The sequence below is a fragment of the Melospiza georgiana genome, chromosome 6, assembly GCF_028018845.1.
Source record: "Melospiza georgiana isolate bMelGeo1 chromosome 6, bMelGeo1.pri, whole genome shotgun sequence".
NCBI lineage: Eukaryota > Metazoa > Chordata > Aves > Passeriformes > Passerellidae > Melospiza > Melospiza georgiana.
Genome location: NC_080435.1, coordinates 49,650,156 through 49,666,132, shown reverse-complemented (window position 1 = coordinate 49,666,132; position 15,977 = coordinate 49,650,156). Strand labels below are relative to the sequence as shown.

At 42.5% G+C, this 15,977-nt stretch overlaps 1 protein-coding gene across 2 annotated transcripts in view; it reads left to right on the top strand.

The window, feature by feature from the left end:
• Positions 1 to 15,977, top strand: part of SYNE3 (spectrin repeat containing nuclear envelope family member 3) — a 59,868-nt gene that overhangs the window by 20,031 nt on the left and 23,860 nt on the right. For both annotated transcript variants that reach the window (XM_058025860.1, XM_058025859.1), the window contains exons 2-8: positions 2,084 to 2,241; positions 5,178 to 5,350; positions 5,769 to 6,078; positions 10,929 to 11,090; positions 11,817 to 12,161; positions 13,323 to 13,459; positions 15,336 to 15,483. In XM_058025860.1, the coding sequence (XP_057881843.1) occupies positions 2,098 to 2,241; positions 5,178 to 5,350; positions 5,769 to 6,078; positions 10,929 to 11,090; positions 11,817 to 12,161; positions 13,323 to 13,459; positions 15,336 to 15,483 (1,419 nt within the window). In that variant the 5' untranslated portion in view covers positions 2,084 to 2,097. The remainder of the gene's footprint in view (positions 1 to 2,083; positions 2,242 to 5,177; positions 5,351 to 5,768; positions 6,079 to 10,928; positions 11,091 to 11,816; positions 12,162 to 13,322; positions 13,460 to 15,335; positions 15,484 to 15,977) is intronic.

The window sequence follows — 15,977 nt, the reverse complement described above, 5'->3', positions numbered from 1 at the left end:
AAATAACTAGGGGAGTTTTAGGGGACAGTCCCTCTACAACTGCCAGATAGACTGAGAAATGTTGATGTGAAAATGAATTGGTTTTTCAGCTGCAATGAGATGTGTGCTCTTTTCCAAGAACACGATTATTGTAGTTCAGAAATGTCAGTTCTGAACCAGTCATAGTTGGAGAAGGACACAGCTATCTAGCAATCCACTGAAAATAACATTACTCCCATTAGCTGCCTTCCTCTTTAGCACTTTTGTGATGTAAGTCAATGATTTTAGCTTTAATTATATATCCCGTCATGTTTTTATATTGGAGAGAGGGAGTAGCTGCCCATGCCACACCACCCTCCCTAAATCCAGTACATCCTGTTTTGTTTTTAAAAACTTTTCAAGGCAAGGTGACTCTTTCTAAAGCTACTCTCAGGTTCTGAGAGCTGCAGCCTTAGATGCTGACCTGTCTGACAGGTCTCCCTTATGGAGGAATTCCATCTTTCATGAAAATGCAACTCTGCTGACCTGCACAGGAGCTCTGACCCCATCCTCTGCTCCAGCTGTCCCCATGGGTGGTGCAGTAGCTGCTCTGCAGTTCTTTTATTCTGCTCTGGGACCTGTTGAGTAGAAAGCCTGCTGAGAGCCAGGAAGCAACAGTTCAGACTGTTGTGAATGCTGACATTTTGTTTTCTCTGGTCCAATATGGAAGAAAACTGACTGGGAGCTGCAGGAAGGACCTCTAATATTGCATGAATCCTTTTACCTTGTGGAGAGGAACATTGGCAGGATGGTGGGGAGCTTTCTGCTTGTGAGCAGATGATGGCTCTCTCTTGTAAAGACTGAGCTGCTGAGAGCTGTGGTGGTTGCAAAGCACCATTGGCCCAGCTTCACCAGGAGCCATGCTCTGCCTCTCACACTGAGCACTTCTTCCACATGAATTGTTTCATGGAAGCTGAGGGGCTCTGAGGAACTGAATTCTGCACAAAAAACTTGGGTTCAGTAATTAAGTCTCAAACTTTGTCCTGAAAAAATCTTTCAGTGATAAATAACAAAGAGGAAGAATATTTTATTTTCCACAGAACACTGGCTGCTGGGCTGGCAGTATTGTAGGATGTGATCCAAACCCATTGAATGGCAGTGGCTCTTGTTCTGTTCACTTCAGTGGAGCTGACCTACAGGGTGCTCTGTTATGGCTCATCCTTATTAGTGAGGTTTAGTCCAGCAGTCCTAGGGGTGAGCCTAGGATGGCTCTGCTCTATTGTACAGGCACAAAGGAGCTGTCTGGGCAGTGGAGAGCTTGTGCTCTAAACAGAGACATCAACAGAGCAACCAAGCATCACACATTCCTGCTGATTGGGAATGGGCAACAGGAGAGAGAGAGAGAGCAAAATGAAAAACTTGGAGCCTGGTATAGAGTAAAAGAGATGGCAAAAGAGGACATCCACCAGGGTTGATAATCCCCTGTGAAGGCTTGTTTGTCATTTGTCTTGGAAGTTGCTGGCCATTTCCCATTGCCTGTGTATCCCAGACTCACTGCATGTGCATTCAGGTAACTTCTGCATGGTCTCAGCACAAGAAGTTAACTGAGAGTCTAAGCGTCTGATCCTGTTCTCAGCAGCTTTAACACCTCTACAACAGCAGTTTATACACCTCTAAGTTAAGCATGTGCCAAAGTATTTCATTACTCTGGTGTCAGGTGCTCAGTACATGAGCCTGGAAGGGCACTGGAAGAGCTTTACACTGACATGGCACTGGAAGGAAAACAGGTGTTTGTGTTTGGTGTAGCTAATCTGGAATACACACAAACACCAAATTAATCTCATTTAAAAGCTTTGAATTAAGTCTCTGTTTACTGTAAAGGATCCTCCCACAGTTCTCCACCTTCTTTTTGTTTCCTGGTGTATTTTCATTTGGGAAAGCTGCAGTGTGGATATGTTCTCTGTGCTCAGCTGAACAGTGATCCTGCTGCAGCTTTTGGTATTACTGTTCAAAAAGGAAAGCCACAACATCATTGGCTTTTCTCCCTTTCTCCTTTGGATTGCCTTTCATTCCTGCTCAGGTCTTACCCAAAACCTGCTTATCTCCCTGTTTCCTGTCCTTTCAGCTTCCTCAAATGCGATGACTCAGCAGCTCCAGGATGAATTTGACAGCAGTGTGGAGAATGCAGAAGCTTGGATGAAGGCCATCCACGAGAGACTGAGGATCAATGACAACACCAAAGGACCTCGATCTGCCCTGGAAGCCAGACTGAGAGAGACTGAGGTAAGGGAAGGCAGTGGCATTCATAGCTGGCTCTCACTCAGGAGTTTTCCATCAGGATATTGTCACTGCCCCTGCTTGTTGGAGCATTGGGCCTGTGTGGATGGGTTCACATCAGTATTCTTTTACATTTTCTATTTGCAAATTGTTTACAGATGTAGAAAAAAAAAGATGGCAATTTGCTATCACTGGCTTCCAAGCTTTTCAGATTGATTTGGAACACTAGCAGCAGGTTTGGCAGGTTCAAATGTTTACACTCTCCTCGAGCCTGGAACAATTTGGTTGCTGCTTGCAATTACCATAGTAATTTGCAGACAACCAGCATATAGTATAAAAGAATCAGATCATGTTAGTGTTCCACCCCCTCCAGGACTCTGGCACTGATAGAAAAAGATTGCAGTGTCCTGGTAATGGGCTGGTTTAGAGTAATTCCCTTGTCGTTTTCCATAACCCTGATGATAACAGGGTTTACAGATCCCCTTTATGATCTGTTCAATGAAGAGGTAAAAGTTCTCTTTTTTTTTTCCTGGTTTTACTTAATCTGTTTTATAACTCTTCTCAGTGAGATCCTGTTGCAGATTGTGCCTGCTCTCTTACAATGATTTCACATTCATTAACTTCAGTTTCATTAGATGTTATCTAGGTCTTGTAATCTCAGAGAAGGAAACACTCCTGTTTGTCCCATTTGTACCATTGGAGGGAGTGGTGATCTTTCTATGACTAACATTTAAACTATTTTTATACTTTTATTACCTGTAATTCCAAGTAATCTGTTCTTTAATTTAGATGGCAAGATAATTCCCATTGTTACTTATCCCAAAGTCTCTCCTTTTGTGTGTCTACGTATATTTGGTCTGCCTCTTCTGAAGTTTGACAAAAAATGTTGCAGGCCTACATGGATGATGAGGTAGTTTACAGTGATGTCTTCAGCCTTTTTCCTTGACTGTGGTTTATTGGAGGATGGATCTTGCCTGTGGCATGATACAGAGACTGTTCATGGAGTGATGGATGGTGGCTAGACTTGAATGCCAGTCATAAAAATCTGAAGCATTTTATCTTGGTCTATAGTTTTATTTTTCTGACCTTAAATTATTTTCACCCTTTTCTTTTGTCCAAGAAACTATGATGTGTACAGTCTCAAGAAACACAGAAGAGATACAGGAACTCGAGTAGAAGAGTGGTAGTTTGGCAAAGAGGGGACATTCATGGCAGAGATAACAAGTAGTAGGGTCTAGAGATTTGTGGTGATGTGATATGGCCTGAAATGCTGAATCTTGTTTACTTCTGTGGGCTTTACAGGAGATCTGTAACATGCCAAAAGTCATATTAAGAAATTCTTTCAACTCACACTTTGGAGATTCATCATTCTAAAGATTGACAAGTTCTTTCTTTCTGTGTGTACCTTAACCCCCTCCTGCTCCTTCATCCTGCCTCCTTTCTGGGCCTGGCTTCTGTCTCCAGCTCAGATGTCCTCATGATGTGCTCACTGCTTCACCTATTGGCTGTCTTCAAATCCACTGTTTGGTTTTCAGTTCTTTTTTGCACCTGGCTTGCCAGGTTTTTTTCATGCTTCCTTCCTGTGGTTTATTTTCTGTTAATTTGTTAATGAAAATGTCAGCCAATGAGACAAGTCATGTAAAAAACAGATTTGAAAAAGAAAAATGACTGTACACCACTGCTTTCTCTCCAGCTGTTGTTTGCTTCTAATTGCTGGAAGAATACAGGCTTGGAATACAGCTTTACTCTTATACTTTACCTGTTGAATGATAGCTGTGGCTTGTATTTTCTTGCTTTGCCCTGCCCTGTGCCCTGCTTCCCTGGATTCTATTAATCACACTGTTCTTAGTAAATAATTTCTGCAAACAACTGTTGATACATCAGAGGCAGGTATGCTGCCTACATGCCAAAAGAACAGGCTTTGCTTTTCCAGAATGTGGGACTGGAGATCCACAGGTCTTTTACTTGTCTCACCTTTGCAATAACTGACATGATCAAATCCCAAAGGCCTAATTTTTTACCAAAATAATGGCTGATTTTGGGAATCTTGGTGTTTTTATTGTAAAAGCCTTTTTCTTCAAACTGGAAAGTCTGGAGTTTGCCAGGAGTTTATGGAAGAGCAGCAAGAAAAGCTAATTTGATAGTATCAGAAGTTTGGATAAAGTAATGTTGAAAGCCGACATCTTAATAATTAATCTGTTAAATTGTACAGAACTTGTGCTGATTTTTCCATCTCTGGGTACTTAAAATTAGATGACTCCACTTTCAGTTCCTGGCATTCCTATTTGTGTAAGATACACATTTTCACCAATTCATAACTTAGCATTTTAGGGTTGAAGCAAAATTTGGTAGCAGACAGCAAATTCCACTAGTTAATTTCTCTTGGCTGCTTTTCTAAGCCAACTTTTATTTGCACTAGGAAGCCTTTTTAATATGCTTGATGATTTCTTATAGCATAGCTTAAGATGGAGAGGTTGCAGTGTAGCCTGTGGAGATTGCCTCTTTGTGCTTTGGCAGGTGGGGAAGAGCAGCTGGCCTGTGGCAGCACAGTGCTGTAACCTTATAACAGCAATGGAAACACAGCCACAGGCATTTCCTAGAGGATGGTCTGTTTTTTTTAGCTAACTTAAATGTTTTTCAACTGCTGTGTGGTGTTCAATTAAATTCAGTCCTTTAGGATGTTTAAGAATAAATGTTATTTTCCTTTCAGGAGAAACTGCAGCAGGGAGTTAGGTGGGAAGGGTTAATTGTCTGTGCTGTAGAGAAACGTTTCCATCCCATGGTAGTTTTGTGTTAACAACTGGACTCAATGATTGTGAGGGTCTTTTCCAACCTAAATGATTCTATGAGTTCATGATTCCTGGGTAAAAACAAAGTTAACATTTCATTAATTATCCTTGTTTTCTTTCCATGCTTTCAGTATCATTTGTTTTTTCTCACAGAAAATACGTGCCCTGGAACCAGAAGGCAGCTTGAAAATGGATTTGATTCTTGTGAAGGCGGATGCTGCTCTTCGCAGCATCAGTGAGGAGAAGAAGCGTGAGGTGCTCTCTAAACTGAAAGACATTAAAGCCCTGTGGGAAGAGACAGCCATATACATCACTCATTGTCACAGGTAGGACAAACACATCTTGGGTGTGCTGAGGCAGCTGTTTCCTCCAGTGCTTTCATAAAGTGCTTCCTGCCTCTCTCTGCTCCCTGGATTGTAGATAGCAGTTCTCTGCTAATTCCAGTCCCATGAGCATTTTGGTGACTGTGTGCAGAGAAAGGATCAGTGAGACCTCAGTTCTCTGCCTTCACAACCTGGCCCACCCACCCCATGGTCTGCAGTGATGACTTTGGACAGGACCTTGTACAGAATATTTCCTCCCCAAAGCAGAGAGGACCTGGGAAGTGAATCTAAACCCTGAGAAGTCAGAGCAAGTTAAAACTGCTGAGAACCTTGTACACTGCTTTGAAAGGCTTTTGGAATTGTTGGTCTCCACTCTCCCATCATCATTTCATCTAACTCCTCTCTCTTCCCTCCCCAACAGCCGCATTGAGTGGGTCTGGCTGCACTGGAGCGAGTACCTGAAAGCCCAGAATGAGTTTTACACATGGATTCACAACATGAGGGTCACCTTGGAGCCTGACATTGAGTTGCAGCTTGGTTTAAAGGAGAAGCAGTGGCAGCTGAGCCACGCTCAGGTTTTGCAGAATGATGTCCTAAATCAGTCAGTGCTGCTGGAAAGGCTGCTGGAGGAAGCTGCTTCGTTGTTCAGCAGGATAGGAGACCCCAGCGTGGATGAGGATGCTCAGAAGAAAATGAGAGTGGAATATGAAGGAATCAGGCAAGAAGCTCAGGTACACTTACAGAGAGTGGGAGGGGTTCAAATTCCTCCCATCTATGGTGTTGTTTGCTACTTGCTACTTGCTCCTTGAGTCATGGAGCTTACTTGGTATGGCTGCAAAAGGAAGCAGAGCTGAGGATCCCTGTGATTTCAGTCAATGGCCAGTTTGAAACAATTGTCCAGTCCCAAGATGAGCTGTTGTCCTGGGGTGATGTTAATTGGGATGCTCTTACATGGTGCTTTATAGTGTGTTGCTGCAGGCTGCTTGCTGTGACCTAGTGAATCTTGCTTTAGGTCATCTCTGTATAAAGTTTGAATTGTTCCTCACCTTTCAGCACATTAGTGGTTCATGTATAACCAGATGCAGAGTACTCATGCCAGGAGCCAGGGAATATTACATGGACACAGCCTTGCTGGAGGAAGTAGGGGTAGTTGAGACCCAGAGCTGCCCTCCCTGCCTGCAGAACTGGGAAACACAGAGGTGGGAGTCAGCTCTGGCCCAACACTTTGCTCAGTGGCCACTATCTGAAAGATTTTCATGCACACAGATACTAATTCTTGTCCAATACTGATCTTCCAGCTTGAATAGTTGTTGGATAGGCTGGTGTAAGACATTCTGCTTCATCTTTTAATACCAGGGATTTCCTTTCACCCTGTCTTTGCATAGAGATTTCAGAAATTGCTTGTACTTTTCACTTTTAAAACTCACATAAAGACAGGATTAGACCATGTGGTATGGCTGAGGAGCAGACATCTGTGGATGGGCAGAAGAATTAAATTTCTTACTAATCAAATCAATAGAAAGGGATGTTTAAAAAATATATCTAGATACATCTATACCAAACCTAGAAATTAAAACCTAATTTTTGCTCATAGTGGCTTCCAGAATTTCATAGGCTGGGATTACCTGGTGCAAATAATTTTCATCACATTGGTTCTGCTCTCTGCCTCTGTTATAATGCTGCCTTCTATTAATTCCCACACCTACACACCAATCCAGAACTGGAGCCTGACAGTGATGGATGCTTTCCCTCCCTGAATGCCGTTGTACAAAGTTAACTTCAGATCACACTGCAAGAACAACAACATTCCATTTCCCTGCTTGCCCCACAGATACATTTTCTCTTTTGAAGTAAAATCCCCGAGCCTCCAAAGTGACAAAAAAACCCCCCCTTAGTTGGCATCTTTTGTGAGCATGTAGTACAGGTACTTTTCTAGCCATGTATATACAACTACTGCTAATGTTCCTCCAAAATCTAGAGTATGTTTGGAAATTCTGTAGCTGCAGCTGCCACAGAGAAGCCACCAGCAGACTTGGGCCTCAACACTGATTATTTATTCTTAAAGGTAGATCCCTTGATTACAAGGCATCTGGATATACATCCAAGAAGGTTCCTGGAAATTCAGGTGTTGTCTGTCTAGATTGCCATTTAAAATTATCGTTCACTCCCTCTTCACCAAAATTGTCTTTGGTTTTGAAGCCGGAGACAGTCATTAGTTATTTTAATAAAGCTGTTCTTTTGGACAAGTAATTTGAGTACTCAAAGCCAGGATGTGACCTCTGTGAGACTGATTTTACATGGTGTGATTTCTCTAACTGACTTGGATATGTGCTGGTGTAAATGAGATCAGGAAGTGGCTCATACTAGTTGGACAAAATATGTCTTTATGTTTCCAGCCAACTGAGACACTAGAAAAAGCTTTTCTTTGGCATTGGTTATAAATACCACATGTCATAGAAGGATGGAGTAAGAGAATCCAGCTAAGAAATCCCTCTTTCAGGAGGTATGGAACAAAGAAGGGAGTTGGAAAGCCTTGGATTTCACAACTGAAGTAAATGAGGAGTTTATTATCTAATGCCAAGGTGACAGGCACCTTGGGAATTGTGTTGGAAAGTATAACACTTGTTAAGGAAATCCTGCCACCTCTTCCAGTGGGCAGGAGGCATGAGTGAATGGAAGAGACACAGGAGTTGTAAGGGGATTGCTCTGGCCCCTCACATGATGAGAGCCAGACTAAAAGTGACTTGCAGATGCCAGCTGAATGCCTGAGCACAGGAGGCTCGCTGGTGTTTGTAGATTACTCTGGTATTTGAAGGGCATTTTTAGACCCTGTGCAGTTGTCCAGCTCTATCAGAAGGCAGGCTCTTGGACAGTGTTTCTTAAATGGTTTGCCTGTGATATTGCTTCTTTGGTATGAGCAAATGGTGGGAGGTTATTTTTTTTTCTTAGTGCCTTTAACATGTGTCTTTAACGTTCCCAAATTTTAAAAGCATCTCTTTTAATTACATCAATAGGAATATTTTTAGATGTGGCAGCCATTTCCTACATGCTTTCCCTTGCCCAGGAAATTAAAAATATGCAGAGGTAAATGGGTATATGTTTCAGCATAAATGATGATTGAAGATGGTAAGAAAAGTTTTGATATGTGGGAAGTTGATAGTTAGGAAATACATTAAATACTTCTGAGCACATCAGAATTATTTCAGTTCATGTTGTCTCTGTTAAGTGAAACCTAGATACTTGCAATAGTTTGCAAAGGTACCCTAAGTGTAAGACCAAAAGCACCAGGAAGGGCTACAGGAGCTTTCTGTACTCTCCTTGAGACACTGCAGAGGGATTTAAAGTAGGAGCTTCTTCCACGTGCTCTAGTTTGCCTTCCAGAGGAAGCTTATTTGCCTTCCCTGACTGTGAAGGGAGCTTAGGGGAGAGGGCTTCCTAAGCCTCTGCCCACCTTCCTTGGGTACCCAGGGCTGGCCATGTCTCCTCACTTCAGCCTAGTCAGTGTGGATGTTGAATTTCACACTGTGCTGCTCCCCAAGCAGCTAACGTAACAGGAGCGGGTGATACCTTATTTTTCATCATTGGAAAGTTTTCCTGCTTAACCTCTTGTAAGGGGAGGGTTCAGCCAACTCTTTGTAATCCTTTTGTCTGACAACTGGCACAGTCTGTCCAGATCCATGGCATCTATTTCTTGACCTCACAGACCAACCCAAACTGCTTATTCCTTTATTTTAGCTGGCCAAGGGTAGGTTGTTTTGACTTCCTTTTGAACCCCCTGTATATCAGCCTAAAATTTTTGAGCTTAATAACATCTCTGCTTTGTTATTGTGATTTATGCCTTTTGGAGCTTCTGCCAGTAAAATAATCGAATTCCCTGGAGTCAATAAGCTTAGCCTGAATTGGGTCACTTTGATGTGTGGCCCTTTTACACTGCTATAACGTTGTCTTCTTCAGATCCTTGACTTGAGGTTGAAGCATGAACTGTTTAGCCTCTGCAGATTTGAGAATTGACACATGGGGATTTAGCAAGTGAGGTGTTCTGCTGGACACAGAAGTCTGCAGTCATAATTCTACCCTTTGGTTCCATCCAAACCTGTGTATGGCTGGTGCTATTAAAGGTCATGCTCTAATAAATGGGCAGCATTTCATCCTCCATGGGAAACAAGTGTCCCTTAGCTGTCCCTCTTTTGTCCCACAGCAAGTCAGCTGACTGGAGGGGAGTCACTCAGGATTTGCAAAAGTCAGCAGGGACTGAAGTGGCAGTGTGAAAAACAGGCTGGTGGTGTTCCACTTGCAGGATGGTGGCTTTGTAGTGCACCGTGGGCATAGCCTGTCCCAAGGGTGAAGGGCAGAGTCCCAGAGGAACTGCCACCTCGAGCACATGGGAGATCCTGCTGGCCTGGCTGGAGAGCAGGCTGGCAGAATGGACATGGCTCACTGCCACCTCAGGCAGCTGGGCAGGTGTGGGGACCTGTCCAGGGCCTCACAGGGACAAGGGAAATGCAAAGGGGACTTTTGAGCTCTACCCACCATTGCAGCTGTCACTCTGCTTGCCCTGGAGGGCAGCTGCTCAGAGCTGCTCATTTTGTGTCCTGTATTACACAAAATGGAACTCGGCCCATTGTCTATGAGAGCAAAGGGTGCTTTCAAGCTTGCTGCAAGCTCTAAATGGATTGCACAAGGAGGGATTTTTTTTTAAAATCTAATGTAACTGCAGTGTACCTCAGTTGCTCTCCATGCCAACTGGAGAAGGGCAAGAAAAAATCAGTCTGGTTTTGCAGAAGATAATACTTAGGGAAACAACAGAGCAAGTGTTTGTGTCAAAATCAAAAAGGCCTGAACTTGGGCTGGCAAACAAGGCCAGTCTCAGCAAATGTGGCTCTGACTTGTGAGGAGTGCCAGACTGGATCAGCTCATGATGTTCAGGCCCCTGTAAATTCAGGGATTGTTAGTTATAGGGTGCACAGGTAGTAACTTGAAAAATGAAGCCTGCTTTCCATTGGCTTGAATTTGCTTCCAGAGTCTGTGATAGTACTACAGAATAGTTTGTGACCTGCTAAGTAAGTACAAAAGTGCCTGGACTACACAACTGAAGGTGATGGTAATTTTCAATGCAGTCTGTTTAAATAATGAAAACTATTTAAAATAATTTTCATGCTTCTACCGCATTCTTTTATTTTCATTTCGAGAGATAAGATGTGCTTATCTTTATTTTTAGCCCACGAGAGGAATGTAACTGCTTCTGTCTCAAAGTGAAAACCAGAAACAAACTTCTGTCTCTTTTCTTTTTCTAATGAGAGAGTAGGAAGTTTTAGAAAGCCAGAAATTCAGCTGACAGGGCCTTGCAGTTTGTGTTCTTGGAAACTTAGACTTTGAGAGCCTGCAGCAAAATCCAGACAGGAGCAAGCCTTTGTGTACTTTTGTGTTCTGTTTCTCGAGGTAAACTTTGAATTCCTGTGGAGGCCAAGTGTTATCAGGGCTCGTGAAAAGGGAGTCTTGTTTATAAATTCTGGGTTACAATGTAAAGGAAAAAGAGCCAGATAAGCACAGTTCTCACCACTTCTGATGTCTCTTGTTACAGAACAGAGTGAAACTGCTTGAAACGATAACCAAGGAACACGAGCAGTACAGCGCCAGTGTCAACCAGTTTCAGTCATGGCTGAATGGTGTCACAGAGAAATTAAACTGCTGCATTGGAGGAGCAACCAAGACTTCAGCAGAGGACAAGCTAAAGGCACTGAAGGTCCTTGAACAATATAGCTCTAACAAGGAGCTAGGATTTTTTTTTTTTTTTCATGGCCATATGTATTGCTCAAACCCTACAAGGGTGTTCTTGAGAAAAGAATTACAAATACAAAATAGATGGTGATTTTAGCATAGGCTAGAGCAGATGAGTTGTATGAGGTCCTGAAACTGTTTGTATGTATGGTTCTTCCAGTATGAGTTGCAAACTGGTCTGGTTTGTTTTTCTTAAAGCCCAAGCTCCAATGGTTATGTGATTCTCTGAGAATCTTGTTTAAATAAATCAGATTTGGTAAACATGATCCAACTAGACCCTGAAGGTTCACAGTTTTTGAGAGTTTAGAGCTGGTGATGAGAATACTAGTTTTGAGAACAATATCCTTTATTTTGGCGCTAATGCTTTTAATGTTTAGCTTAAAATCTCTGAGATCCAACTATTAATATATGTCTAGTGCCTGCAGCTCCTGTTCTCTTTGTCAGGGATCTCAAGTTATAAGCATTAATGAAAACCAATATTTTCAGAATCAATGACAATTAGTATTACTCAGAAGGCAGTCAGATGACTAAACCTGGCTTCTGGTCACTTGAAAAGAGACATATTTTGAAATAATAAATGAAAACCAAAATATGTAGAATGAGGAGAGGTGGTCTTTTTTCCTACTGATTTCAGCTTTTTTTCCCAGCTTCCCATTCCTGCAGATAATCTTTACTTAACTTCTTTTTGCAGGAAATTGCCAAAGACATTAGGAGTGGTGGAAAGAAATGGAAGCGCCTTGAAAATCAGTGTGCAGAGGTGATTCAGAATACCTCTCCACTTGGATCTGCAAGACTGAAGGATGAACTTGAAGAGCTCAGAAAAGCCTTGGAGAAGTTGAAACTGCTGAGTAGTGAGGAGGAGGAGAGATTGCTCAAGATCCAACAGTCTGAAAGTGCCTATGAGTCCCAAGCCAGACAATTGGAAGCAGACATCCAGCAGCTGAGGAAAGATCTACAGAGACTAGAAAATGACCTGGACCCTGGGGAAGGGGAAAAGACTGAAGATGAGTTTGTAACTCTGTGGAAAAAGTGCAATGTAAGTTGTTATCCTTTTTGTGGAGGATCAAGTGCAACCAGAGACTGAACATGCATAGTCACATCCAACAGATGCCTGTCCCATTGGTTAGAGATGATAAGGAAGGAGTATGAGTGTGTGTGAAACACACTGAGGAAAATGTGACTGCCAACAATGGAATCAACTGCCCCAGCCTTCATCTTACCCTGCACAGGAGGAGCAGGCTTGGAGGGTGTGCTGCATGCAGTTTGTGCCTAGAGTTCAAAGGGATCATATGCAAAAAGAGCACAATGCAGAGCAAGCAACACAATTTGCTCCACTTCAAAAGAAGCAGGAAATTAATGCCTCACTGAATATATATATATGCACAGACACAAGTGCATTGACAGACACAAGTACACATATTTCTGAGGTATTTGATAAGACCATTGCTATGTCATAGCCATCACCTCTGTAAGATAGGTACCTCTCTTCCTTTACTAGCAGACACATCATCAGTACTAAGAAGTCCCGAGATTGTAACAATCCAATATTTACACCAAAACCAATCTGCTGCAAAAATGAGTGCAAAAAAATTGTCACACATTAAGTAGATAATAATTTTTACTACTTGTTTTCTCTTGAGGGCTGATTTTGTATTTATTATCTGTTCTCAAAATGCCTTTCACTGCTCTTTGTATATCTAGAGCTGTGCAGGACTAACTGGGAAAACTATATGCAAAAAGGAAAAATCTAGACTGGTTCAATCCAGCTACATTTGCATGGGTTTTAGTTGTTTTTGTTTTCCTGAGTCACCCTAGAATTAACATTCTCTGTATGTGAGCTCTGAGAAAGATGTGTTCAGGCAAACAGATGCTTTTAAGACTGCTCCAGAAATGCAGCTCATGTTATATACTGCAGTCAGTGAACTGAAACCAGGCCTGTTTGGGATTCACTCTGTTCAGACAGTGAACCCTGCAGATCAGATGCAGAGGCTGGGCAGTGTGAGGGGAGGAGAGAGAGTCTGCTGGAATAAAACTGTTGCTGAGAATGTTTTCTGTCTTAGCAAAGACCATATTCCTTATAACCAGGAAAGAAACACTGAAAGGGGATTTGTGCATACCCTGAGACACAGCCTTACTTCTTATTTCATATGGCAGACACTATATAAAGTATGATCTGTTCATCATTTTTATAATTAAGGCAACAAGAGCAGCTCTGGCTGCAGAAGAGTCAAAGATTGAGAGGCTGAAGGCTCAGCTTAAGGAACTGCTACGGTTTTCCCAAGATGTGCAGCCACATGCTGAGAGTGTTGTCTCTGCAATACAGCAGTATCAAAGGTACTGGGAAGTCTGATTATGGTGGGGGGAATCTTCTCTCAGGGATTGTCAGGGGCCTAAGAAAAAAGTGATATGCCATCCAATTGTAGGTGATGGGTAGAAAAAAAAAGCTTTTGATAATTACATCTGCCTCCGTGTTTCAGTCAAGCTGTAATTTTAGCCATTTGCTGGGAGCTGCAGGCTCCTGGTCATTTTCAAGCAATGCTCTTACATCATTAATGTTGTGTATGGTTTGAAGAAAATTAGATTGCTGGCAGCTAATTTGATCTAATTAGCATTTTATAATAATAATTTATGTATTTTGCTTGCCTTTCATGCCAGCAACTAGAAAATCAGGACAGGAGCTGTGGTAGTAAACGGTTCAGAAGAATTATGGCCCTCCCTTGTTGAGTTTGTTGCAGTGACTCACCAGCCTTAGCAATTATTTGGCAGAGCTTATTCCCCTTCTCCTGGCAGCTCATATGCATGTTCCTGTTTTCAACTTGCCTTGGGTTGGAAACTCTGAAAGTTTAGCCTCTCCCAGACTTCAGTGTTTCCGTTTCCAGGCTGCCTGGAATCAGGAAGTAAAGAAGCTGCAGCAAATTTTGCAAACTAGAAGAAAGGATCATTTTTTTAAGGGAAAAAAAGAAGGTCAGTTCTCTTCCTGTATCCCAGCTTATTTCCCTCTGTGCACAGTATGCTGTCCTGCTGGAAGGGTTATAGGTCATTGTGGGAAAGGATTGCAGTTTAAAAACTGGCAAGTAAACAAAGCTGAAAGAGGAGCAAAGGAGGCAGGGACTACTCTGAGTAGAAAATGGCAGCTGCTTCTTTGCCAGCTTCTCTCCAAGGCTTCTTTGGGAAGTCTGGCAGCTTCTCACTGAGCCTGGCAGGGGCAGCAGAGCAAATGGCAGAGGACATGTAAAGTCAGAACTTTCTATTTGCGGAGCTTTTGGCCTCTGCAAACTTGCCTTGGTTCAGCCCCGTCACGGCCCAGTGACACAGGTAAGATTTCTGTGTTTGTGGAAAGGCAGTATTGATCCTGCTTGGCATTGCTCTCACCTGCTTCTCTTGTGAGTTTGCAAGATACTGTTCCCCTGTGAACATAAAGTTTGGGCTGCATTTTGCCATATCAGGCAGGCTGAGAAAAGCAGGAGGCAGCTGCATGGGGTGTGTCACTGCTGGGCCTTGTCACTTGGCTGTGTTTGGGCTGTGCTCTTTTTAAGAGAAGCCTGGATATTCATTGAAGGTTTGCTGATTTAATTTTTTTCCCCAATAATAGAGCTGTGTATGTATGTGGATACATGTACATAAATACAAGTACTTTTTTATCAGAATCACCTCTATGTACTAACATAAATGCAAGTAATTTAAAATAATTCTATCTGAATACATAAATACATACAAATGTATTTTTCACTTTTTGTGTTAACATAAGGTTATCAAAGACTTTTTAATGTAATTTTTTTAAGAAAAAAACCCTTGTTTTTTCCAGGCAACTGCAGTTACATTCTAGACACTCTTGACTTGTTCCTCCCATGAGTCAGTGAGACTGCTCGGATAGTATGATTTGTTAAATCACACTGGTGACAGCAGCTAAGAAAGTTCACATACAAGGGAAGACTGCTGGCTACTAGAAACGCAAAGTAGCTCCTGATACACAGTTGCACAGAAGACAAATGTGTTCTGAGACATCTAAATAAAGTTTTGTCAGATGTCTCTGACTGACAGAGCAGCTGTTGGTATGCCACAGCAGGCTCAGGCAGTAAAACCGACTGAGGCTTTTGTGTTGTGTATGGTTTACACCCCAGTATTGTGTTAATTCATGCCTTGAAGATTAGAATGTTTGGGCTTGGATTTCTTCATAATCCTTCTCTTGGTTGTCACTTTATCCCTACAGTGTTAGAAGCAAGACTTCTAAAATGAGCACTGACACAGAAGCCCAGCTGTGGAGACTCATCCAAAATCCACTGCAAAGTTTTGAGCAGTGGAAGCCATCGGTCCAGATGCTCCTGGAGACTCCAGAGCCAGAGCTGGCTCACATTGAGGTAGCAAAGCTGTTGCTAAGTTCAGAAATGTGGGTTTGACCAAGCCTGGAAGGTGCTGCCAGTGTGGCAGGAAACCCCCCAGGAGGGATGGAGCTCTTTACTTGGCTCCAGCTGTAGCACATTGTCTTATTTTCTGCCTTCCATTTGGTTGACTGGAGTGTCAGCTGAGTAGGCTGCAGAAAGTGCTAGATGTCTTTAACAATGATGATAATATTGTTTAGCATTAGCCCAGATCTCCCTGGATGGGAAATTTGTGGACTCTGTTAAAGCATTATGTGGTGATATAGATGTGGGATTAAAATGCACTACTAGTGCATGTTCCCAGCAAGGTGTGTTTGTTACTTTGTCATCCCTGTGATCTCCAGAATAAATGTGTCTGTGAACAGGGATGGAATTTATCCTCAGGATGAGCATTCAGGCTGTCCTTTCTGTTGGTTGCTTAGGCCTCTCCTCTGCACAGACAACTCTTTCCATAGTACAGCTTACCTCTTTCT